Source organism: Arabidopsis thaliana, assembly GCF_000001735.4.
Source record: "Arabidopsis thaliana chromosome 1 sequence".
Classification (NCBI taxonomy): Eukaryota; Viridiplantae; Streptophyta; class Magnoliopsida; order Brassicales; family Brassicaceae; genus Arabidopsis; species Arabidopsis thaliana.
Genome location: NC_003070.9, coordinates 6,414,588 through 6,437,316, shown reverse-complemented (window position 1 = coordinate 6,437,316; position 22,729 = coordinate 6,414,588). Strand labels below are relative to the sequence as shown.

Below are 22,729 nucleotides of genomic sequence, written 5' to 3'. Positions count from 1 at the left end.
CAAACAATATTAGATAGTATTACGAATTTACAGATAAAATTGCCAAAACCTTTATAATTTTTAAATAAAATACAAATGATCAACTATCTATTTCCATGGTAAATACATTATTACTACCATTTTGTTTTGTGCAAAAGTTTATTTAATACCTGAATGGAACACATATTGTGAAATAAACAAAATAAAACTCTCATCATTTCTCTTTACCTCTCTCTATATACTTTACATACAAGACACGACTCCAAACCTGGTCATGCCAATACCTCAACTGGACACATTACGTTCCTGGAATGAATAACCAAAGACACATGCAACCTCTGGATATTTTGTCTAACCTTTTCTCCAAAGCTGGTTGTCTAAAAGGAAGATACCAAAAGACGAGTAACAAGCAAAATTGCAGTATCAAATTTCTCCATATATTGACCAACAATGACAAGAAACATCTATGGAATAAGAATTTGACAGTTAAAACTTATCTTCATGAGACCAAACAATGAAGCACAAGGAACAAGTGCAGGGTAAACAAATTGCATTGTGTTTGTGAGAGTATTTGTATATCATCTATATGTTTCCTGTAATCTTGCCAAACTGTGATTCCGTTCACTCATTGATTTTCCTAGCTCTATGGTTTGGTTTCCATGTGCATTCTTCGAATATCAAACTTGTCTACTGACTCCAGAGGAGAGACTGTCTCATTTCTGATCCTTTTAATCTTGGGACTCAACAGTCCCCTGTGGCTAAACCCATACAGCTTCAGCACTTGATTATCTGCAAAATTAAAAGCCCTCTCCATGCTCTTGAAGCATCTATCGACTGCGTAATCAGCATAGCTGCCACACGGTTTGCACCCTACAAAATGTGTCACAAAGGGCCATCTCTCATCGCCCAATCCTGGATGATACTTCTCTATCATCTCTTCATACCTGTCAACCAAACCTTCCCAAAACCCGTGCAAGTAGTATTGATTCTCCACATAAACCTTCTCTATCCATTTTTCCTTCTGCGAAAGCAAGAGATATATCAACGCCGATTGATCATCGGCCTCAAATGCTGGCCTGCCTTTCAGATAAGCTGTCAGTATCTTCCCAGTTTCGTCACGGATCTTCCCTTTTGGTCCCATTGGGGCCCAAGCATCTAATAAATCCAATGACCACTGACAATTTCTCAACAGAAAGATACCCGTGTTCAATGCAACCCATGATTTTTGGTTGAACAGCAAGTCTGGATAACCGTGTATCACCAGATTATGATTTTCGTACCGAGGCAACGGGATCTCAAACAGTATATCAGTGAACAAAGCATCACTATCCATCCACCAAATCCATTCTACTTCTGGATGAGACAGCATTAATGTCCTAATCATAGGTAATTTCGTCCAATACCCTGAGAGTTCCTCATCCAAATTCGCCATGTTATACACAATCTCTATCCCGTGGAGTCTACAGTAATCAATCTTGTTCTTCACAGCTTTCAATAGATAATAGTTTCCAATTGGTTTATCACAGGGTCCGGGGGAAGACCCTGTGAGAAGCAATATTCGAGCTTTGCCATTGACAATATTAGGAAACTCAGGGTTCTGATTCAGCCATACCTTGCGTTGACTATCCCAGTTGGTGATTTTGGGCCCTAGAGTATATGTCGCATTGGGACTAATATCAGCTTTAGGCGGCTCAAGCAAGTCTGTCAAATGCGAATCAGATGGGATCTCCGCGATTCTGGGGCCTAGAGTATACGTTGCATTGGGACTAATATCAGCTTTAGGCAGCTCAACCAAGTCCGTTGAATGCACATCAGATGGGATCTCCGCGATTCTTGGCTCTAGAGTATACGTTGCATTGGGACTAACATCAGCTTTAGGAGGCTCAGCCAAGTCCGTCGAATGCGAATCAGAGGGGATCTCCGCGAGAATCGGAATGGTTTCCTTGATGAAACTCTGATTAACAGAGTCGGCGTTGGAGCTTCCAAGGTTCCCAACACGGATTGTGCCAAGTAGGATGAGAATGGTCACGAAGCAGCAGAGAATCATGAACTTGATGTTGTTAAATAAGGTATTCTGGATCTGCCAACCGCGCAAAAACCCACGGGTTCTCCATCCACCATTTGATACAGCCGTTGTCGACAGTCCTCTGCCACTTCCTGAGGATCTTGACCCATCCTGAAACATTTCACTTGTTGCCTCCTGTCTCTAGATTTCACTCACAGGGGAGAGACCTCCAGATGGCACTTGAATCCAGACACGGTCTAACTTATAACTATAATCGGTGAAGACTGTCTTTTTGTTACTCACAGAATGTGTAGATCCCACACTCTCTCCCTCTCTGAACTACACCGCTCTGAAACTTCAGATTTTTGGCAGGATCCTGATGGAAGACTAGTAGATGATGGACTTGGACAATCTGAAGAGCCTCTTTTAAAAATCATTAAAGAATATTAAATTGGATAATGGAGAAACCTGGTTGTAATTAAATATATTTGATGCGGAGCAATATGTTTTATATGCATGCCAACATTAAGCATCTTATTAAATGAAAAATAAAAACCTTTCGCATCTTCAACATATGAATATTCATGCCAGATTGCTTGGATATTTTGCCAGAGAGGTATCAAAAGCATGATGCTTGATATCTCTACAAACTTAAGTGACTCTATGCTTACATATCAAAGAAGAGCCAACCATGTATACGCAACTGTAAACAATCTACTCAGAGGCTTATTATACCTATATCAGCCTTGGTTTGGAAATGAAATGCATAGTCTTACAACGTAAAATGGCATCAAACTTCACGTTGAAACCTCTACGAAATATTATATGTAATAACAAGTTGGATCCAAAAGAAATCATATACCCAAATTCAGGAAATGGAATTGGAGATGGTAAAGAGCTCGTTTAGTCAACTGACCATAAGAAACGACTTCCCAGCAGGCGAAGTTATATTTGCAAAATCTTCCACAACATTTTCGTTTTCAAGCTCCTCTATAACATGCTGCAAACATGGAACCATTAAACCAAGCAATTCGTTTTCATATAAACAGAATAAATGTTCATTCTTTTTCAGTATGCTGCAGTAACAACTTACTGCTGTTTCATCATTGCCAGGTGTCACAGTCCCTTCTCTATATACGAGATTTCTTAACAGCTTAAAGGCGTAGTCTATCTGCAAAACATTTAGTAGCACTGATGATATTAACAACATAAAGCTAACAGATTTAGCACACAACAAACTGACAGACCTCTATAAAATCTGATGAGCAAGTATATCCTGAAACAGATAGAAATTGAGAGAAACAGTATGAAGAATGATGGTGAAGAAGAAGCATCATGGAACGAATTCATGTCATGGTCGATTTTGAAAAACGTTCTTCAAGTTTGTCTGCAATGTACTTGAACTAAGACCACCTAAAGTATAGTTCTAAAATTCAATTAGCCTACTTATACTAACAGAAATAGAGTACGCTGAGTTTATCCAAGACTCTTCACGAAACACCACACACAGACGCACACACTCACCCAACAGTAGATACTAATTTCAGGACTATCTATGGAGTATAAGTTACTCGAAGGTGGAATCATGCGATTGAAACAAGACTCAAATGAAAACAGAAAGAAATTCAACCGAAAATGACAAACCCGCAGAAGAGTATATACACGGAGGTCATGGACGAAGACGACGGAGTTTCTTTCGCCGTCTGATTTAGCAATCTCCGATCAAAAGATTTTTCAGGCGTCAAGAGTTGCCAAAAAGAGAAGGAAAATGCAAAATTCCGGTCTAATTTAACAAGAAGCCAAAATTACCCGGTTCGGTCTATGTTTACTTGAACCGAATTTAATTTACCTTCCCGGTTCAAAAACCCAAAATTCTAGAGAGAGAGGACGGCAATGCGATGGGGTCATCTTTCTCCGCCTCCTTTACTAACTCCACCACCGCCGCCGCCGTTCCTCCTCCGTCGCCACCTTCATCGCCGTCACGTTCCAATGTAAAATCTAACGGAGAAGAGAGACCTCGTTTCTTCGATGGAAAGGCGAAGAACAAGTGCTGGGCTAATGCTGACATCGTACCTGGTCGACATCCCGAGAGGTGGCGTAAAGACGTCGCCGGTAACATAGTCTGCAAACGCTTCGGAAATTGCAATGGTTGTCTCTGTTTCGAGTATGATCACATTGTTCCTTATTCCAAAGGTTTGATTTTTCTTATCACTGCTTCCCCAAATGTGACATTTTGAATTTAGGTTTTGAGTAGTTAAAATTAGGATCTTGATATTTGTTTCTGTGTATATAGGTGGAGAGTCGATAGCGGAGAATTGTCAGATTCTTCAAACAAGAGTTAACAGATTCAAATCAGCTCAAGAAAATGTTGATGCCACCACTCTTAAGAGCTATTCTTGTGGTCTGCAATTTACGGGTATGTTGCCAAATGTTAGCTTCTTCTTCTTCTAATTACATGTGATGATGGATCATAGATTTGCTCATCTGCTATAAGATTCAATCTTTCCTTGTTGGGTTTGTTTTTCAGTGTTCATTTCTATGTTATTATGTAGATAAGATGGGACAATCTTGATTGTGATTTGTAGTATGTTCCATATTCTGTAGAGATTAAGATCATTAATCGTATAGATATAGTCTTTCTTACCTCTGTTATGCTTTCGTAAAGTGCTGTGTTGAATAGCATGTTCGTTTAGAAGTAATGCCAATCTCATACATGTGGGAGATGCTTTTGCTTTAGATCTTCTTTCTCTTTTCTCTGTTGGTTTGATCATATCAAGAATTGCTATTGAGCCACTAGGAATCTAAATCTTCTTTAAACCCAAAAGCCATGCTGTGAGTTGTTTTTAGGTGTTGCTAGTTTACGTTTTATATAGGAGTGAAGCAAAGTGTTAAATGCTCTTGGGAAATGCATTTTCTTTTCAAAAAGACTCAAAAGATTATAGAGCTCTTGGTACTTGCAATGATTATACACAAGTGAACTCAAGTGTGTGTTGTGTGTCTATTCTCTGCATATTTGCTTTGACTTTCTTAAGATTTCTTCTATTGTAAACATTGCAGACAAGGAGTTAGATGTTATCGAGATGGCGGTTTATGGAGACGTGTTACGACCTGGAAAAGAATGTCGCTGCAAAACCGTAGCTGAGCTGCTTGGTCAGTCCAAGTCCAAAGATGGTAAAGCCGCATGCGAGTTACCATCATAGAAAGTAGTAATCAACCATGTCTTTGTAAAGCTTTGATTCATGCTCATACATTGGCAGATTCATCAGAATCTTTTACATATACTGGAAACCATTGTTTGTAAGAGTAGTGATGATTCTATATCTCTATATACAAATGGAAATAAAATTCAGCTTACACTGATACCTAACTTTTGAAGTCAACAAATTGTTTGTTAATATATCGACCACCTAATTCACTATTATATAGTCGAGAAATAAAAGTTACTGTTACGATAGAGATTTTATGGTTGGTCATGGAGACATGAAATATCAAAAAACGGGAAAGGTGCGCAATTATGTGTGAGCTATTAAAGAAAGATGTCTGCCAAAAAGTTAAAGTCAACATAAATTTCCTTTGGCTTTTTTTTTTAAAAAATTCTCTCTGATATTTAAATGTATTTTTTCCCATCTATATATAAAAAAAATATAGTAGCTTTCATTCATTAATACCTAAATAAAAATTTAAAAATTGGTAGTTGTATCAATGGGTGTTCGAATTTCGGCTTTGAACAATAAATGTAGCTCCCACGTATACACATATCGGCTGGTTGAAAAACTTTATCTATGGAGAGAGTCACATGATATATGGTATCCAACAATAATTCAACAATTTAATGTGGAATATGTATTGATTGCCGTAAGGTTCGAAAGCTCAAATCCCAAAGAATTTATCTTACTCTAAAAAGGGGCTATTCTATTTAAATCTCAATATGCATTTTGATACCACTACTTCGGTTATTATTAAACAAAGAATTTCGAATCGATCCCATATTATACGAATAAGAAAACTACAACAATGTTTGTGATTGTATATAAAGTACACAAATGACAAGTGTGAGGTTAAAAAATGTTGGAAACAAACAAGTCAACAACAACCCACCACCGTTTTTGGCCGTATTAGCTCACTCTCACACTGGTCGCCGCTAGTCAAACTCTCGTTCCATTGCATAATTTTTTAATCCTATTAATTTCGATTTTCTCAACAATGTTACTCACTTAATTAGAAAAAAAACACTACTATATCAAATTGAACTATACAAAGAAAAAAAGCTGTAGAAATACTTAACACAGAAAGTAAAAGAGAGTGATCAATCAAGTCATCATTATTCACTGTCGATCCAAAAAATCTTGCCGTAGATTTCGCCTTAAACATTTCTATTTTTGATTACACGACATTTACTTTTGATCTATCTCTGTTTAATTTTTGATTTCGTCTTCCGCAATTCACGCAGAAATCAAAAACTCTAAAAGAAAAAAACAACATTCTCTAAACTTTTCTCTCTGTATATATCTAACGAAAACCGCAACAGCAATAGTTTCATCATTCACCGGAGATCCGAATCACAATAACCGGCGCCGGTTTAAGAGATAGTTCCGGTACACATGTGTTGTTGACGCGGAGGAGCGAAATTCTGGGAATGGGTTGTGTCAACTCGAAGCAGACTGTTTCTGTAACGCCAGCGATCGATCACTCTGGTGTTTTCAGGGACAATGTTTGTTCTGGTTCCGGTAGAATTGTGGTTGAGGATCTTCCTCCGGTGACGGAGACGAAGCTTTTGTCGTGGTGGAGCAAGAGCGGGAAGAAGAGTAGTAGTAAAAAGAGCGGTAGTGAGTTGGGTAGCGATTTCGGTGAGTTGAGTGAGTCTGGTCGAGCGAGTTCGAATTGTAGGAGTGAGTCGGTGAGTTTCCGCCTCGGTAATTTGAGCAAGTACCTTGAAGCTGAGCAGGTCGCAGCTGGTTGGCCTGCGTGGCTTAGCAACGTCGCTGGTGAAGCTATTCATGGTTGGGTTCCATTTCGATCCGACGCTTTCGAAAAACTCGAAAAGGTTCCTTTTTTATATACTCTCTTTGTATATTATGTAATACTTTTGAAATGTTGTTGTCTCTGAAAATGATTTGGTTTTGTTTCCTTGAAGATTGGACAAGGGACTTATAGTAGTGTGTTCCGTGCAAGAGAGACTGAAACAGGGAGGATAGTGGCTTTGAAGAAAGTTAGATTTGACAATTTTGAGCCAGAGAGTGTTAGGTTCATGGCTAGAGAGATTTTGATACTTAGGAAACTCAATCATCCCAACATTATCAAACTAGAAGGTATTGTTACTTCAAAGCTATCTTGCAGCATACATCTCGTGTTCGAGTATATGGAGCATGATCTCACTGGTCTTCTTTCTAGCCCTGATATCGACTTCACTACTCCACAGGTCATTTTGATTTTTAGTGATTAAAAACGACTTTACTCTTGTAATGCAAGATTTTGTCCGGGTTTTTCTAATACAATGAATGTTGCTCTGGACTTGCAGATTAAGTGTTATATGAAACAATTGTTGTCTGGACTTGATCACTGTCACGCACGAGGTGTGATGCATCGGGACATTAAGGGCTCAAATCTTTTGGTGAATAATGAAGGAATATTGAAGGTTGCTGATTTTGGGCTAGCTAATTTTTGCAATGCTTCTGGGAATAAGCAACCTCTTACAAGTCGAGTTGTGACTTTGTGGTACCGTCCACCTGAACTTTTGCTCGGGGCAACGGAATATGGAGCATCTGTTGATTTGTGGAGTGTTGGCTGTGTTTTTGCTGAACTTCTAATTGGAAAACCGGTTCTGCAAGGGAGAACTGAGGTAACCCACAAACTGTTGTCTTGTAAATATATGTTACATGTAGCTTCATACCTCTGGATCCTGTATATTGCTCTGTTTTTACTTGGGGAAAAAATATAACTCAAAGAGTGCTGTTTCTTGAATGTATATTACAGGTCGAGCAGTTGCACAAGATATTCAAACTTTGTGGATCTCCACCTGAAGATTACTGGAAAAAGTCCAAACTTCCTCATGCAATGCTTTTCAAACCACAGCAACATTATGATGGTTGTCTCCGAGAAACCTTGAAGTTGAAAGGTTTATCCGATGCTGACATCAATCTTATAGAAACTCTTCTTTCTATACAGCCCCACAAACGTGGGACTGCGTCTACTGCCCTTGTTTCTCAGGTAACCATTTTATCCTTCAGCTATTATAACAGCATCTTGTTTGAAGATTTGGAACTTTGATTTTCAGGAAGATGTTATTTTGTTGTATTGCCACATCTTTTAAAACATTCCCTTTGTTCTTTTCAGTATTTTACTTCAAAGCCTTTTGCTTGTGATCCCTCAAGTTTGCCTGTATACTCGCCTAGCAAGGAGATTGATGCAAAGCATCGAGAAGACACAACAAGGTCAGAATTTCATTCATTACCATCATTGTCACTATATCTTACAAGAAACATACAGTGAAAACACAGTTTACCCTTGGGAGTTACTTGGTTAATCTCAGCACCATAATTTTTTTGGACTTAATTTCTGAAGTGTCTTGTCCTGTAAGCACTTATTCATTATCCTCCAACGTTATTGTGGAATTCCAGGAAAAAAATCAGCGGGAATGGGAGACGTGGTACAGAATCGAGGAAGCCAACACGAAAGCCCCCTGCATTTGCTAAACTGGCACCAGCTGAGGTACACCAACACGAATTCCCTGCATTTACTATCTGCATCTCTCAGAAGGGAATTCCTTACGCCAAAAAAAACAAAAAAAATAACAAAAACCCTCTCCTTTCTCTACTTGCAGGATGTACGGCACCACTCCCAGAAGTTTCAGAAACGTAATGGTCATTCAGTTCATAATTCGATTGATAGTGATTCCACTTTATTTGAGAAAATGCAAAAGCCATCAAATCATGAAAAGGATGAAGCTTCTCATGTGAAGAACGCATCACAAGGAGATGTGCCTTTCTCAGGGCCTTTGCAAGTCTCTGTATCAAGTGGTTTTGCGTGGGCAAAGCGACGAAAAGATGATATATGTGTTAGATCACATAATAGATCTCTTTCAAGAGGTCATATTCCTAACCTGTTGGGACCTTCTCCTGCTTTCAGTGAGAATACTGACGTTGACTCTAAAAACAATGAGAAAGAAAAGGAAGAAAAACATGGGGAAAGAACGGATTCTCAAGACCGTGAGGCGTATGAGATGTTGAAACTTTCAATGCTAAAGAAGTGGAGGCAACTTGAACGACCAGATTCTTTTGGTGGTTCTGACGAGTATCATTCACAGGAACTGTCATTGGAACTTTATCAGCGAGAAGAAAAGGCAGCAAAGCTGGGTCATTTGGTACGTTTGTAGATTATAGAAGCAACCCTTTTTTCAGCTTATTATAGAAATTCCAGTTGAGATACTAGAGACCAAGTATACTTAGTTTTGCACATCTCTACTGAGAGAAATTAAGAACCTAGCTTTACCTTTCTTATGCAAATCTTAACTTATATAAATCTGAAGTTATGATTTCTTGAAATTTGTGATATGCTAGTTATGTTAAGCTGTCTTGCTAATGGCAGCGGTTTTGGGATCACATGTACCCCTTATAAAGGAGTAAGATATGAATTTCAAAGCTTCATATTGATGTGTGACACTGACATCATAAAAATCAGTAGAAAGAGATCCTGATTGCTATATGACTGAGTGTAGCTTTGTTGCTTTATGTTTTTTCCCACTTTGTTACTTGAGGGGAAAACGTAGAAAATGCATGATTGAGTTAAAATCTTAGAGGATATTTTGAAAAACATACTCAATGAGGCTAATGAGTTAAGATCTTGACAGGGTTACGAAGACAATGATGAGAAAATCGAATTCTCAGGGCCCTTGTTGTCTAAATCTTATGGAGTTGATGAGCTTTTGGAACGCCATGAACGCCAAATTCGCCAGTTAGTTAGAAAATCGTGGTTCCAGAAAGGTAAAACCATGATGCTAATAACTAACAAGAAAAAGAGAATGTTTTATGATTAACTGTGATGAGCAACAATTGTATGGCTTCGTGAATTGCAGGTAAGAAACAAGGGAAATGAATGACTCTGCATAAACCTTTCTGTGTCATGAAACAAGCTCCCCAAGTGGATCTAGAAGAGAGCTCCTAGAACTCAAAAGACTATATGCATTTTGATGGTTTGAGAAAGACAACGTTAACAAGATCTTCAGACAGAAACTGTGATGGTGAAGCAAATATGGAGAAAGCCATGAAGCATTATTATTTTCTGTTAATGTCAATTTATAATATAATCTTCTCTAATAAATCAAAATTTTGAGAATATGACAATTACAGCGCAGTTTTCTGATTTTTCATGTATAGGCATAAGCATATCTATAAAATATTCAATTGTAGTATAAATAAAAGATCTGGATATTTGTTATACAGAAATTATTGATTATAATCCAAAGTTGGGACACCATCTCGTTTTGTGATGTGTGGTGGTCACTGGTATTTAATGATGTCTCGTGACGATGGTGTATGGGAGTGATGTTGGATTATGACGTTTGTTGTTATCATCTTGTTTCATTATATCATCAGGATGTGACACATTATGTTCAAGTTATATAATCCGTGCACTCACCATATGTCTACTGATCAGAATCTGAGAATCTCTAAATCTTATCAAATCTCAATGTAATAGTGTACAAACAAAGAGAAACTTGAATTTTGTACCCTTTTTGGCAGTTTGGTTTTTGAGAATTTCAGCCATCTCTTCCTAGGGGTGGGCACAAGGCGAGTACTTGCTATTTTAGGGATACTTGTTACTCGACTTGCCTTGTACGAGTAATCAAAATAAGTACTTGTACTTGGCTTGTTGAAAACGAGTACTTGCAATTTCAAGTACTTGCTAAAATATGATTGCCTTGCGAGTTACTTGCCTGGTCCTGTTACTTGCTACTTGTGAGTTACTTACACGTACTTACGAGTTATTACTTGCTACTTGCGAGTTATTTACAAGTATTTGCGAGTTATTACTTGCTACTTGCGAATTACTTACAAGTTATTTACAAGTATTTGAGAAATTACTTGCAAGTAACACTTTCGAGTTACTTAAAATTACTTATTATTTTATTTATCATATTTTTTACTTATTTAAAATTTACTTTACTTCTAATATAGTTTTAAAATGTGTCTAACACTAAAACAATACAATATATGTATATAAAATGGTAAAATAATGACAAGTAACGAGTCAAACGAGTCAAGTATTAGTTTTTTTTTCATTACTTGTTACTTGACTTGTACTTGCAAGTATCTAAATTATATTACTTGTTACTTGCCTTGTTAACAACGAGTACTTGTTTTTTCAAGGCGAGTACGAGTCAAGTAGCGAGTATAAGACGAGTAACGAGTACTTGTGCTCAGCCCTATCTCTTCCTCTAAGCTTCCAGATTTGATAAAACAGTGCCAAAATTAACTAACTGTGTCCGAAAAGGGATATTATCTTGTCAAGAATCTTACATATTTTTGTTTTGTTTTTTTTGTTTCTTCTTGCTACAGTTGCATAATGAAGAATATGGTAATTAAATAAAATACAGTCGCAAACAAAATCTACAACAATGGATCCGACAAAGGATGACAGCGATCCTACAAGGATCTCTATCTTATGTATTCCTTTAATCATGAATAAATGTTTTGTCAACCTTCTTATGAACAGGTCCCAAGTTTATCTCTGTAGTTTAACCGGCAATACAATGCCATCATGCTGCCAGTTCATTGCATTCTGCATCCTCTTTCTACTGATCGGAGATATATCAACCCGCGCTTTATTCTCTGCAACAACAAAGTTTCAACAATCAAAAGAAAGGGACTGGTGAAACAATGAGATTTGTCGAGCAATCTGTACTAGCCGATAATCAAGTACCTCTCCAGTATCCTGAAGCCGAAGTAGTTCCAATCTTTCTGAAGGTCTCCTATCTGTCAGTGTAGCAAGCTGGCGCCAAAAATAAACTCATTGAGCAATAATTTAACACAAGTGGAAATATGCCAATAGTTGTGTGTTTTACCCAGAAACTGAAGCGCTCGGGATCTTGAGGCGTTGGTATCATAGATTCAACATTTAGAAGTATTTCAAGTCTTCTTCTGTCTGTAAAAACAAAGAAAAAGGGAATTACTCGATCATGTCTAAAATAACATGAGTATACAAGTGCCACAACTATCAATCAATTATGATCATAAAACATTAGCTGGTAACTATTAGAGTATGGTCTAACTGCCGTGCATATACTCAATTCTTTGCTCTAAAACAACCATAAAGACAATAGTTGATTCAAAGATCATGGCCAGGAAAAGAAACAGCACTTAACTAATGATCTAATGAATTGTTTCAATTGCTATAGCTTGGATGGAAATACCAGAAGTCATGAGTAATTCAATTCTCTTTCTCAGCTAATGAATAGTTGCTTACCTCCTTGTCTAGCTGCTTCCTTTGCTCTATCTAGCCATGACCGAGCAAATGATGCTGCGCTGGTCGTCAGTTCCCGCAGCTTTAAGAAGTCACAAAGAAAGATATGAAAATAAGAGAAAGGAAATAAAATCACTTTAGTAACAGCAGAGAAAAATCGTACATCTGCTTTCCCTTGCTCGCTTTGTGGTGGTATATCTTTCACCCATTCAACCTCTGCAACACGATATCTGAAAAGAAAAAAATGGTAATAAGAAGCTAAGCGTTTTTGTGTCTGAATATGCTGAAATGGAGTAACGTATATGAAACAAAGTCAGACAATCGTGTTTACAAGAAGACCCAAAATTAAATATTTGATCTTCACACATGTTGAAAAATAAAGGAAAAATGTAATTTGGTATAATGTATATCAATCACATCTGACACGAAAACAGAGAGATTGTTTAAAAAGACATGTGAATAATATCAAGTAATCAAAATGACAAAGCTTACCCATCTTGATCCCAAGCTTTTACAATGCGGCACCTTCTATGGCTTTCCAGCTGCAGAAGCATATACTAAGTTAATCATTTGACAACTTACACTTGAAAAGTACCCCAAAAATATGAACTCTATAGGTTGACTATGTCACGGTATCAGAGATTTAGACAAATAGATCCAAGTAATATGGATTTAAGATAAAGTAGTGAACATGATATTCACCTCCAGGACAAAACGTCCATCCGGGAGTGGATCACACCTGTGTAGTTCCAAAACATCAGCAGACTTTGTGTGAGTTAATGTAATTTAAAATCATCAACTGAAGAACAACAAATATAATCAGAAAGAAATAAGTAACAGACTCTGTGATTTCAACTTCGCAAGCAACATCCACTGGAGAACCTGTCGCCGAATCAAGAGCTACCTATGAACATTGGAACGGGCAAACCTTACTAGTTAGGAACCTTTTACGAATGTATAATGAAGAAAGAAAGAAGAAAAAGGACACAATACCCACCATTCCCATCCGATGATTTCCTTCCATTATTCTTCTCACCTGTTTCAGTCAACACACATTAATTAATGTACTGAGCGCAAACAGTACTACTGCTGTGGATAAAGTGGTCATAAAAGTTCCATCTATTAGTGCTCATTTAGAGACCACTTTCTCTTTTCCTCACTGCACTTTCTTGGGTTTTTTTCTTCCTAAATTGAGTCTCCGTGTCTTTATAAAGAGTTTTACAACAACTTGTACAGTCTAAGATCATTTAAGAATTTTGTGAAATTGAGATAAACAAATTTTACAATAAACGAGTATTCAATCTCTGCAAAGAGTAGGCTACTTAAGTTCTTAAATGTACATAACCGAAAAATTTTGAAAGAACTCACCATTAGTCGATATCGTGGTTCAAATATATGAAGAGACAACTTCTGACAGGGGATTATCACATCCATGACGAAAAGGGGCATACTTTCATTGCCTAGGTGGACCAGAGTGTCTTGCTCTGATTTCCTTTCAGCATACTCCTCTGGAAAGTTTTTCTCTATGATGTTATTCAGTGTCACACTGCCAACACAAAGTTGCTTTAGTAGAAGAATTTTAAACATTAGCTACAATTACATATATAATAGCATGGAGCTACAAGGAAACTAGAGAGAGTGAAATATAATTTACCTGACAGCGCATGTTCTTGGAGTCATAAAAATGACAGTTCGACATAGTGGACATTTGTTGCCTATATTCCACAAAGCATTAATAAACAACACAATAGTAAAAGAATAATTTTCCAGGAGTAAACAACAATCAACCATATAAACCCACCGCGATCCATTGACTGAAAGAGGCATGATCGGCAGAATGTATGCCCACATGGAGTTGTAGCAGGTTCGTACAGCAATTTCAGGCAAACAGTGCAATCAAAATCATCAGACCGCTCAGCCATTCCATGGGTTTTACGCATCGAATTAGGCATCACTTTCTCCAATTCCTGAAGATTGGATCGTAGAGGACCGCTTCATGCGATCAGAAAGAAACCCCAAACTTAAAAACGACACATTCAGTTAGGCATCAATACATAACAAAAGAACAGTACACATAAATGTACCTAAAGGGATCAATCTGTAGACCTGAGAGGATAGTGTCACGGGCTACCTCATATCTTTCTAGCTGCAGAATATTAAAAATATTGACACATGTGACATGAAGTAGACAGAGAAACTCTTGATAGTACCTTGACTTAAAACAAAGAATCTAGAGACAGAAGGATAACTCAGCACATACCAACATGAGGGCACAAGCCTTTGTAATATATGACTTCACTAAACTGCTCTGAAGACTCATTAGCTTATCAGCATCCTTAAGAGCAAGCTGCAGGAAATATCAAGTTTTCCAGGATATGAGTCGATGAAGTTTGCAACTGCTAGTAACAGTTTAAGTAAGTAGAATACATACTTCACCAAGCATCGACATATCAAAACCATTCAGAGGTTTATATTCAGAAATTGATGCAGATCTCTGCTTCAGATATTGGCCAAATCTATAATCAAAAAAAGGATGGAGATGGAGAGAAATTAGAATATGTCAACACGGTTTAATACTTATACAGAGAGTACAAAGGCAAAACTAGCTACACAATCCAATGTAATCTTATATCAAAACAACATGACAACTCCATTGGAAGTAAAAAGGATGGCATCGGTTTTGTGAAACCATACCTTATATAAGCAGCACTTCTATTGCCAAGAACAATAGGGTCAAGAGGTTTAATAGAATTGGCCTTTGAATAACTGCTAATAGCCTGGGAAAAAAATGAAGCTATGTTATTAGCAAGAACAAGAGATTTCTCCATATCATTTGGGTTTCAGCATCAAAGCTTTAAACTAGCACGAATTTGCAGAATATTCTACTAAAACAGGTTGATAAGCAGTTTCAAAGCCAGAATTAAACATGTTTCATATGACTAATGCAACCAAAAAACTAGTCCACAAGTAAACTACAAGAGAGAGCCCAAATCAGTTTTATTGAAGGACCTAAGACTATTTATCATCATCATGTTTTGTAAGAACCTAATTTTCTCCCTACACATACATCTCAGGGAATCCCTAAAGAAAGAAACAAGGCAAAGAATGATCTGAAAAGAGCTCTCTCACCTCTTCAAAGCGAGACTCTTTGAATGATTGGTTTCCCTTCTCCACAAGTTGAAAAACCTGATTGTGTATATCTAAAGGTAACGAATTGTCTGCTTCAGTGACCTGGAAATATCAAGCAAGGAAGAGAATTTAGATAACTGAGACAAATAAATCACCCTAACGAAAATCTAAATCAACAATCGGAAACTAGAACATGCATTGCTACTCTTCAAATCAAAACGAAGTAAATCCAAAGAGAACTCACCAGACCGTAATTTTCGACATCATCCAAACCAAACAAAGTGAAAGGCGGAAGAGAGTCTTCGTTAGACATGAGAGTGATTCGATCGAAGCAAGAGATTCCAGAAACTGAAAAAGATTGAAACTTTGGGTCAAAGAAATTTAATGATGAGAACAAAGAAAGAAATTGAACAAGGGAAGGGAGGGAGAGTATCGTGTTCACTTCTGGGTCCTTCGTTTGCAACCACGGATTAGAATCCTCTACGTGGTTATCCTCTCTCCAAAGCTTCACCCTTTTTTTTTTTTTTCCTTCAATCTCTTTCTCTCACTCAGTCACTAAAGGTGAATCCTTTTTGTTTGTCAATCTTCTTCTTCTTCTTCCTGATTTTTCGGTCGGAACACACAAATTCAGCTCACCAGAATTCTTCGCTATATTTATTTTACATTTAACAACTTCTTAATTTTTAGTAAAATGTATATTCTTAATCTTACTTACCAGGTGGCATTTTCACTTTTGTTTATATATTTACTTCAATTTTTCTAATAGAAAAAAAGTAAGCAAATATTCATATGTACTTTTCAGTTTAGTTTTTGGCTAAATTAAAAAAAAATAATTCTACTTTTAATAATAACAACTTAACAACTTAACTTAACTTAACTTAACTTGTTCTATTTCTAAACCAAAAAAAAATAAACTAAGATGAAAAGCTTTGAAAAGATCTGCATGCATCCATGGGAGATCTTATTATATGATCAAAACCAAAATCCTGCAGAAATTAAAAATCCAACAAAAAAAAAAAGAATTTGGAAACAATTCGAGACCAGCTAGTAATGGAAAACTATAATCAAGAACATTGTTTGTAAGAATTCTTAAATACGGTAGTAGAGAGACTAGAATAACTAGTAATAAAGACATCATTGGTCCGCAGGATCTAAGCAAATAAAAAGAATTTCTTTTTCACTGTCTTCAACGCAGTGACTCTCTTTCTCTCTCTTTATTCACACCTCTTGTTACCTTCAAAACCTTCTCTCAATCTCCTCCATTATCCTTCTCTTTTTCTCTCTCCCTGCAACTGGCTCCATCCCAAAGTGCTTCGTTCTGGTACAGCGACCATGGCAGTTTTTGTTCTTGTGATGATTTTGTTGGCCATGGCTGGTCACTCAAGTAAGTATATCTTCGTCTCTTTTCAAATCCTTCTCTGTCTCATATAGATCCTCTTCTTTTCTTCTATGGCAAAACGATTCTTCTTTTCTTTGTTCACCCACTCTGTTTTACAACAGAACAACATAGTCACAAACTTCTTAGCTTTCATAGTTTTTAATGAAATTTTCCACAAAGAAGGGCCATTTTTGCTTTTACCCATACCTTCTTTTCATATTTCCTTTTTGACTGTGGAGTTCAACAATCTTGTCCCCTCTTGAATTAAACATTAAGGTGTTCCATTTCACACATTATCAGTGAATGAGATTTGAAGAATGCTCATTGAAGTGTTTATGTGTGTCTTTAGGTGGGACATGGTGTGTATGCAAAGAAGGGTTAAGCGAGGCAATGCTGCAGAAGACATTGGACTACGCATGTGGTGCAGGAGCTGATTGTGGACCCATTCACCAGACCGGGCCTTGCTTTAACCCTAACACCGTCAAGTCTCACTGCTCCTACGCCGTCAACAGCTTCTTTCAGAAGAAAGGTCAGTCTCTGGGCACTTGTGACTTTGCTGGCACAGCCACCTTCTCAGCCTCTGATCCCAGTGAGTCTCTCCTACCAACCTCACTACATTAGAATTAGTGCAAAAACAATTTGTTCATATTTGGTAACTTAACTAGGTAAAGTTAAAAGCAGTAGTTGAAAAATGGAACCCAACTTGAAAGCAAATCAGAAAGGCTAGTTTATATTAATCTAAACTTCACATGTTTCAATGTGAATGATATGATAAATAAAGTATCCATTATCTTATTATATAGTATCACAACTCAAGATTCTCTACACAGATTTGAAACTAGATTGTAGAACATATCATTTTTATTAGTAACTGTTGTCTCTTGTACCATTGTGGTCTTATGATATAGGCTACACTACTTGTCCTTTCCCTGCAAGTGCCAGGTACACACCCTTCTTTCTTTCTTCACTTCTTATTTGTTGTTTTGCAAACAAGAATTGGCTTTGGTCTTGAGGATCTTTGCACTCTAGATCTTTGTTTAAGCTGATTGATACAATCTGAGAGATGTGTTTGTATGTTTGTTGTTATTTACCATTTAATGCAGTGGAAGTGGGACAACGACTCCAGTGACGACAACACCTTCGACAAGAGTCCCTACAACAACTAATACAAGACCCTACACAATCACACCATCAACAGGAGGAGGTTTGGGAATACCGTCTGGTATTAACCCGGATTACACAGATCCATCCTTTGGATTCAAACTCCAAAGCCCAAGATTTGGATTCATAGTCTTGTTCACTCTCTTCCTACCCTTTTACTTGTTTAGCTAACTAAGTGATCATGTGAGTAGTGTGTGTGGGTCTCAATCTAATGTAATGATGGAATCTATGGAGATAGAGACATTTTTTTGTTCCATCTTTGTCTGTTTTTCCAGCTGTTCCCCACTTGCCTCTGATAAAAATTGTACATTTTGATTTCAAGTAAGGAGACGGAAATATATTTATTTAAGGTTACGTTACCTTCACCGGAATTGTTATGACCGGAGATAATCAAATCTGAATTTCTGATTGTCTGAATTGACCCCAAACACAACCAATCAAAACAAAACACAAAGGATAAAAATGTCATTTTGACGGGTTAATGTATATAACTAATAAAGGGTAAAATTGTCATTTGACTTCACCAACCAACAAACACTCTTCTCAGTGGCTTTTTTTTTAATTGATCGGATCCTCCAAGCAGCAGCCGAAGACGACCGCCGGCGATTTCCGGTTGGCAATTGTTCTCATCTGATCTGCTTTCTCGCGGTACTGATCTCTGATCCCAATCTTACATCGTAAAATCTCTGCTTTCGTTCGGGTTTTGATGATATAGATCACGTGGATTCCTTCTTTTCACAATTGACTGTTACAAAATCACAACATTACATTTAATCTCTTTCACGTCCCCAATTGTTGTATGAAATTTGATGTATGTGAGGTAGAAGGTCATGTTCTATAAGCTCATTCGACCAAATTTGTGTGTTTGTAAACTTAACTTTGATTTGTTCATCTCCAAGGTTCTCTCAAAATGAACGTCAGACTTATTGGGCACTCTTGTTTTCTTGTAGCTCCAAGTTTAATGGAAGCATTAACTACTTCAAGGGTTGTGCCAGTTCAGGTCCCCTGTAGAAAGCTCTCTTCACTTTTTGCTAATTTTTCTTGCCTTGAGTTAAGGAGATATCCTTGTAGAGGTCTTGTCTCCATTATGAACCATCCCAAATTGCTTCGTCCAGTGACTGCTTCTGTGCAGCCTCACGAGTTGTCGACTTTGGGGCATGAAGGCAACATTGTTCCTTCTAAAGGTAACTAATTCTAATTACTTCAGAATCTGTTGAATTTAGATTTTAGGGAATAACCTGAGCTGCTTGGTACTAGGAGGTATGAAGGAAGAGTTCTAAGAGTTAAATTACAAACTGTTTTAAGCTTTTGAATTGTTTATAGATTGCTGAGTTTCTTTCTACTTTTGGTTGTTGGTTTTCTGAATTGCTAGAAATTCTTGATCTTTGGAGAAGTGTTGAAGCGGTATGTTTCGATGTGGACAGCACGGTTTGTGTGGATGAAGGTATTGATGAACTTGCTGAGTTTTGTGGAGCTGGAAAGGCTGTTGCTGAATGGACTGCCAGGTTTTTGGTCCATCTCAACGCATATATATGCTAAAGCTCTGATGATTTTTACTGCCTTTTTATGTTAACTTATCGAGTATTGCTGTTCTTAGAGCTATGGGTGGATCTGTTCCATTTGAAGAAGCTCTAGCTGCAAGACTTTCTTTATTCAAGCCTTCTCTTTCAAAAGTAGAGGAATATCTCGACAAGAGACCCCCAAGGTATTGATTTTGGTTACAGTTACTTTGCATGTGTTGTGATTTTGATCTTTTGGTATGATGCGAGCTACCTTCCCATGATTCACTCTGCTAAATAAATCGTTTCACTTATAAAGATAGATTTTACTTGTAAGTGTTCCATTGGCCCATGTTCTTGTCTTGAATTAGACTTTGACCAATAGACATCTAGCTGGCTTGATTCCTGCTTAAGATATGTCCAGATTACTTTCTCAAGTTTGTTATTATAGTGTGTTTCTTTGGTTTGTTTAGGCTATCTCCTGGCATTGAAGAGTTGGTCAAGAAACTCAGAGCCAATAACATTGATGTCTATTTGATATCTGGAGGTTTTCGACAGATGATCAATGTACTCTATCTCTCTCCCTAGTTTCTTCATGTTCTTTACTAAGACCAGCTGCATCAATTCTTGTGTAGAATACTACAATCATGGTGATAAGGTTATGATTCAATTTCTTTTCACTGTAGCCTGTAGCATCGATTCTTGGCATCCCTCGGGAGAATATCTTTGCCAACAATCTTCTATTTGGAAACTCCGGCGAGTTTCTGGGATTTGATGAGAACGAACCTACGTCAAGAAGTGGAGGCAAAGCCAAGGCAGTGCAACAAATACGAAAGGTTCACGGAACTTTATTAATTTGCAAGCTCCCATATCTCTTCTTAAGTACAACACTTTGTACCAATGAAACTTGGTTCTTTCCAGGGTCGTCTCTACAAGACTATGGCCATGATTGGAGATGGTGCTACTGATCTCGAAGTAAGCTATTATCAACCGAGAATTTGCAGATTACAATGAACTCTCAAATACTGTCTTGAGTAACTAAGGTAATATACTTGCAGGCACGTAAACCTGGTGGCGCAGATTTGTTCATATGCTACGCTGGAGTTCAGCTTCGTGAAGCCGTTGCAGCAAATGCAGACTGGCTTATCTTTAAGTTTGAATCTCTCATAAACTCATTGGACTAAAAGCCTCTATAGTGATTATTCTCGTTTAGCTAAACTCATTATTCATATCTCCAAATTTGTACCCTTTTATGAATTTGTATCAAATACCAATTGAATCAACAAATGTTTTTGCCAACTTTAGCCGCTTGATATGTTTGTTCAAGCATAAGAGCGTTGTTATAACAAAATAGTGGTCTTTGTGAAGAGAAAATTAAACCACAGACTAATCAATCTTGGCGGTAGACATATCTGGATGTCCAGTTAACGAACAAAGCCATAGCCACCACCACCAAATCCACCGCGACCAAATCCACCACGAGCATATCCCCCACGACCACCACCATAACCTCCCCTTCTTGCAAAACCACCACCACCCCCACCACCTCCTGAATCAGCTGGATGCACTCCAATTATTCGCCCATCAAGCTCCTATTTAAGCAGGAAACTCTATAAATGGCGGATTGACATAATCAAGCAAAGAAAGAAAGAACAATCCCATTGGTTTCTGAAGCAGCAACGTAGTACCAAAACATCTCTCTTTCTGTCTAAAGAAAATGAGATAAACAAAGCAATGAAAAGAATGGTCTAATTTCACAGTATGATTCTTTACTAAAAGAGTTACTTATCAAACGAGAGAGACAGGAGTAGCATTACAAGCTATATGATAAATTGCTAATATACAAACTAGTGTACTAGAAACAAACTTATGTCACAAAGTAAGAAGATTTTAAGGATATGGAAAGAAAGTAAAGTGAGAAAGTAATTAGACTCATGATAATTAGCAACCAAAATAAGCCGGAAAATTGGCATCACCTTATTTTGCATAGCTTGCATTGCGTTATTAGCAACTTCGATCGAATCATATGTTACGAAACCAAAGCCCCTTGATAAACCACTTTCACGGTCCAAAACCACTACCGCTGTGAAGAACAAAGTAAATTTTAGTCAGCAATGAGAAGAAAAACCAATGGAGAAATGAGACAGCTGTAAAAACGATAGCTACCATCAACAATTTTTCCAAAACTGCCAAAAGCTTCTTTCAAGAGCTCCACATCAGTAGATGGTGAGAGACCTGGAAAAAAAAAGCACCATATAACAGAATGAGACCCTTAAGAGTTAAGACAATCAAACACTCAAAAGAGAAAACTCTCTCTCTCTGAAGAATGAAGACAAAACAAAAGATTTAGAGTCTCACCTCCAACAAAGATTTTGGATGGAGTTAATGAAAGATTGCCCTGTAACATAGCGTTTGAGGCCTGCAACGCTCTAGGCTGCCTAAATATGTTTCCAGCTCTACTAAACAAACCCATGTAATGCATCTTCTTCAATCTCTAAGCACATTTTCAAGAAGAAACAATCAAAGAATGTTGATAGATTGGTGATCACAAGGTGAAATCTTATGAGTAGATCTGTTTCAGACATTTACGTTTTCCGGATAGAATCAACAAAGCAATATCTATAAGAATCGAGTCAAAAGCTTAAAACTTTAACTCCACTAATCCAGTTCCTGAAGAATCCATCTATTAGCATCACTCAGAACAGTAGAAACAAAACACATGTCGGATCCAAATCAAATTATTGAGTTGGGTAAGAGACGCATAGACAATGAATTGAGGGAAATGAAGCAACTAGACAGAGAAAGATCTAGCAAATGAAACTTTCAGCAAATACGATCGAACCCGGAATTAGAGAAATTCAAACGTGAAAGCAATTGATTTTACACACCTTTTGGGTTTCTCTGTGGATGATGATAATTTCTGGGTAGTGAGAAACCCCCCAACGTCTTTCAATTCTCGCCCAATAGTGCAAAAACCCTGACTTTATGTAAACGAGTCCGATTCGTGAAGATACAATCTAGTCCGTTTATTAATGTTTTGAGTTGATCTTGACCGTTGATTCAGCTGATCGGCGACGAAGTTGTAAGTAGCTTTTTTTTTTCTTCCCCAAAGGTTTAGTT

General features: G+C 37.4%; 7 protein-coding genes across 17 annotated transcripts; 4 read left to right on the top strand and 3 right to left on the bottom strand.

Moving 5' to 3' along the window:
- Window positions 1-80: 80 nt before the first annotated feature.
- Window positions 81-3,800, bottom strand: XXT4 (Galactosyl transferase GMA12/MNN10 family protein). 4 transcript variants are annotated; one of them, NM_101727.3, is made up of 4 exons: window positions 3,647-3,743; window positions 3,078-3,155; window positions 2,901-2,984; window positions 81-2,407 (listed from the first exon to the last, which is right to left on the bottom strand). In NM_101727.3, the coding sequence occupies exon 4, from the start codon at window positions 2,162-2,164 to the stop codon at window positions 623-625; it is 1,542 nt and encodes a 513-aa protein (NP_173304.2). In that variant the 5' UTR covers window positions 2,165-2,407; window positions 2,901-2,984; window positions 3,078-3,155; window positions 3,647-3,743; the 3' UTR covers window positions 81-622. The 4 variants fall into 4 exon arrangements, with proteins under 4 accessions (NP_173304.2, NP_001319036.1, NP_001320635.1 ...); NM_001332359.1 differs by having other exon boundaries at window positions 188-2,984; window positions 3,629-3,800; NM_001332360.1 differs by having other exon boundaries at window positions 395-2,984; window positions 3,647-3,800.
- AT1G18680 (HNH endonuclease domain-containing protein) lies at window positions 3,765-5,379 on the top strand. Its single transcript, NM_101726.4, has 3 exons — window positions 3,765-4,177; window positions 4,278-4,400; window positions 5,042-5,379. Exons 1-3 carry the CDS (start codon window positions 3,883-3,885, stop codon window positions 5,182-5,184), a joined length of 561 nt encoding a protein of 186 aa, NP_173303.1. The 5' UTR covers window positions 3,765-3,882; the 3' UTR covers window positions 5,185-5,379.
- An 844-nt stretch (window positions 5,380-6,223) lies between these two features.
- Window positions 6,224-10,608, top strand: IBS1 (Protein kinase superfamily protein). 3 transcript variants are annotated; one of them, NM_101725.3, is made up of 9 exons: window positions 6,224-7,028; window positions 7,119-7,403; window positions 7,503-7,823; window positions 7,958-8,191; window positions 8,318-8,415; window positions 8,602-8,692; window positions 8,805-9,344; window positions 9,831-9,963; window positions 10,056-10,608. In NM_101725.3, the coding sequence occupies exons 1-9, from the start codon at window positions 6,621-6,623 to the stop codon at window positions 10,073-10,075; spliced, it is 2,130 nt and encodes a 709-aa protein (NP_173302.2). In that variant the 5' UTR covers window positions 6,224-6,620; the 3' UTR covers window positions 10,076-10,608. The 3 variants fall into 3 exon arrangements, with proteins under 3 accessions (NP_173302.2, NP_001321210.1, NP_001321211.1); NM_001332357.1 differs by having other exon boundaries at window positions 8,805-9,963; NM_001332358.1 differs by having other exon boundaries at window positions 6,405-7,028; window positions 9,831-10,532.
- An 810-nt stretch (window positions 10,609-11,418) lies between these two features.
- On the bottom strand, window positions 11,419-16,461 carry AT1G18660 (zinc finger (C3HC4-type RING finger) family protein). Of its 4 annotated transcripts, none has more exons than NM_101724.3 (19): window positions 16,014-16,342; window positions 15,816-15,919; window positions 15,572-15,673; window positions 15,137-15,219; window positions 14,874-14,958; window positions 14,703-14,789; window positions 14,527-14,588; window positions 14,244-14,434; window positions 14,097-14,157; window positions 13,811-13,988; window positions 13,440-13,478; window positions 13,285-13,346; window positions 13,145-13,181; window positions 12,935-12,984; window positions 12,606-12,672; window positions 12,446-12,524; window positions 12,045-12,124; window positions 11,903-11,971; window positions 11,419-11,811 (listed from the first exon to the last, which is right to left on the bottom strand). In NM_101724.3, the coding sequence occupies exons 2-19, from the start codon at window positions 15,882-15,884 to the stop codon at window positions 11,752-11,754; spliced, it is 1,461 nt and encodes a 486-aa protein (NP_564060.1). In that variant the 5' UTR covers window positions 15,885-15,919; window positions 16,014-16,342; the 3' UTR covers window positions 11,419-11,751. The 4 variants fall into 4 exon arrangements, with proteins under 4 accessions (NP_564060.1, NP_849687.1, NP_849688.1 ...); NM_179357.2 differs by having other exon boundaries at window positions 11,432-11,811; window positions 15,816-15,935; window positions 16,014-16,233; NM_001332356.1 differs by having other exon boundaries at window positions 11,437-11,971; window positions 16,014-16,171; window positions 16,287-16,461.
- PDCB3 (plasmodesmata callose-binding protein 3) lies at window positions 16,129-18,479 on the top strand. Of its 2 annotated transcripts, NM_101723.4 has the most exons (4): window positions 16,129-16,955; window positions 17,299-17,538; window positions 17,858-17,891; window positions 18,053-18,479. In NM_101723.4, exons 1-4 carry the CDS (start codon window positions 16,904-16,906, stop codon window positions 18,279-18,281), a joined length of 555 nt encoding a protein of 184 aa, NP_564059.1. In that variant the 5' UTR covers window positions 16,129-16,903; the 3' UTR covers window positions 18,282-18,479. The 2 variants fall into 2 exon arrangements, with proteins under 2 accessions (NP_564059.1, NP_001321300.1); NM_001332355.1 differs by having other exon boundaries at window positions 17,858-18,479.
- A 144-nt stretch (window positions 18,480-18,623) lies between these two features.
- On the top strand, window positions 18,624-21,148 carry PSP (3-phosphoserine phosphatase). 2 transcript variants are annotated; one of them, NM_202129.3, is made up of 8 exons: window positions 18,624-18,758; window positions 19,061-19,294; window positions 19,483-19,615; window positions 19,708-19,815; window positions 20,083-20,176; window positions 20,296-20,445; window positions 20,531-20,584; window positions 20,668-21,148. In NM_202129.3, the coding sequence occupies exons 2-8, from the start codon at window positions 19,072-19,074 to the stop codon at window positions 20,791-20,793; spliced, it is 888 nt and encodes a 295-aa protein (NP_973858.1). In that variant the 5' UTR covers window positions 18,624-18,758; window positions 19,061-19,071; the 3' UTR covers window positions 20,794-21,148. The 2 variants fall into 2 exon arrangements, with proteins under 2 accessions (NP_973858.1, NP_001320464.1); NM_001332354.1 differs by having other exon boundaries at window positions 18,627-18,758; window positions 20,296-20,584; window positions 20,668-21,138.
- On the bottom strand, window positions 20,858-22,708 carry GR-RBP6 (glycine-rich RNA-binding protein 6). The gene is made up of 5 exons (NM_101721.4): window positions 22,498-22,708; window positions 21,968-22,103; window positions 21,776-21,844; window positions 21,586-21,692; window positions 20,858-21,201 (listed from the first exon to the last, which is right to left on the bottom strand). The coding sequence occupies exons 2-5, from the start codon at window positions 22,089-22,091 to the stop codon at window positions 21,034-21,036; spliced, it is 468 nt and encodes a 155-aa protein (NP_173298.1). The 5' UTR covers window positions 22,092-22,103; window positions 22,498-22,708; the 3' UTR covers window positions 20,858-21,033.
- Window positions 22,709-22,729: the final 21 nt, after the last annotated feature.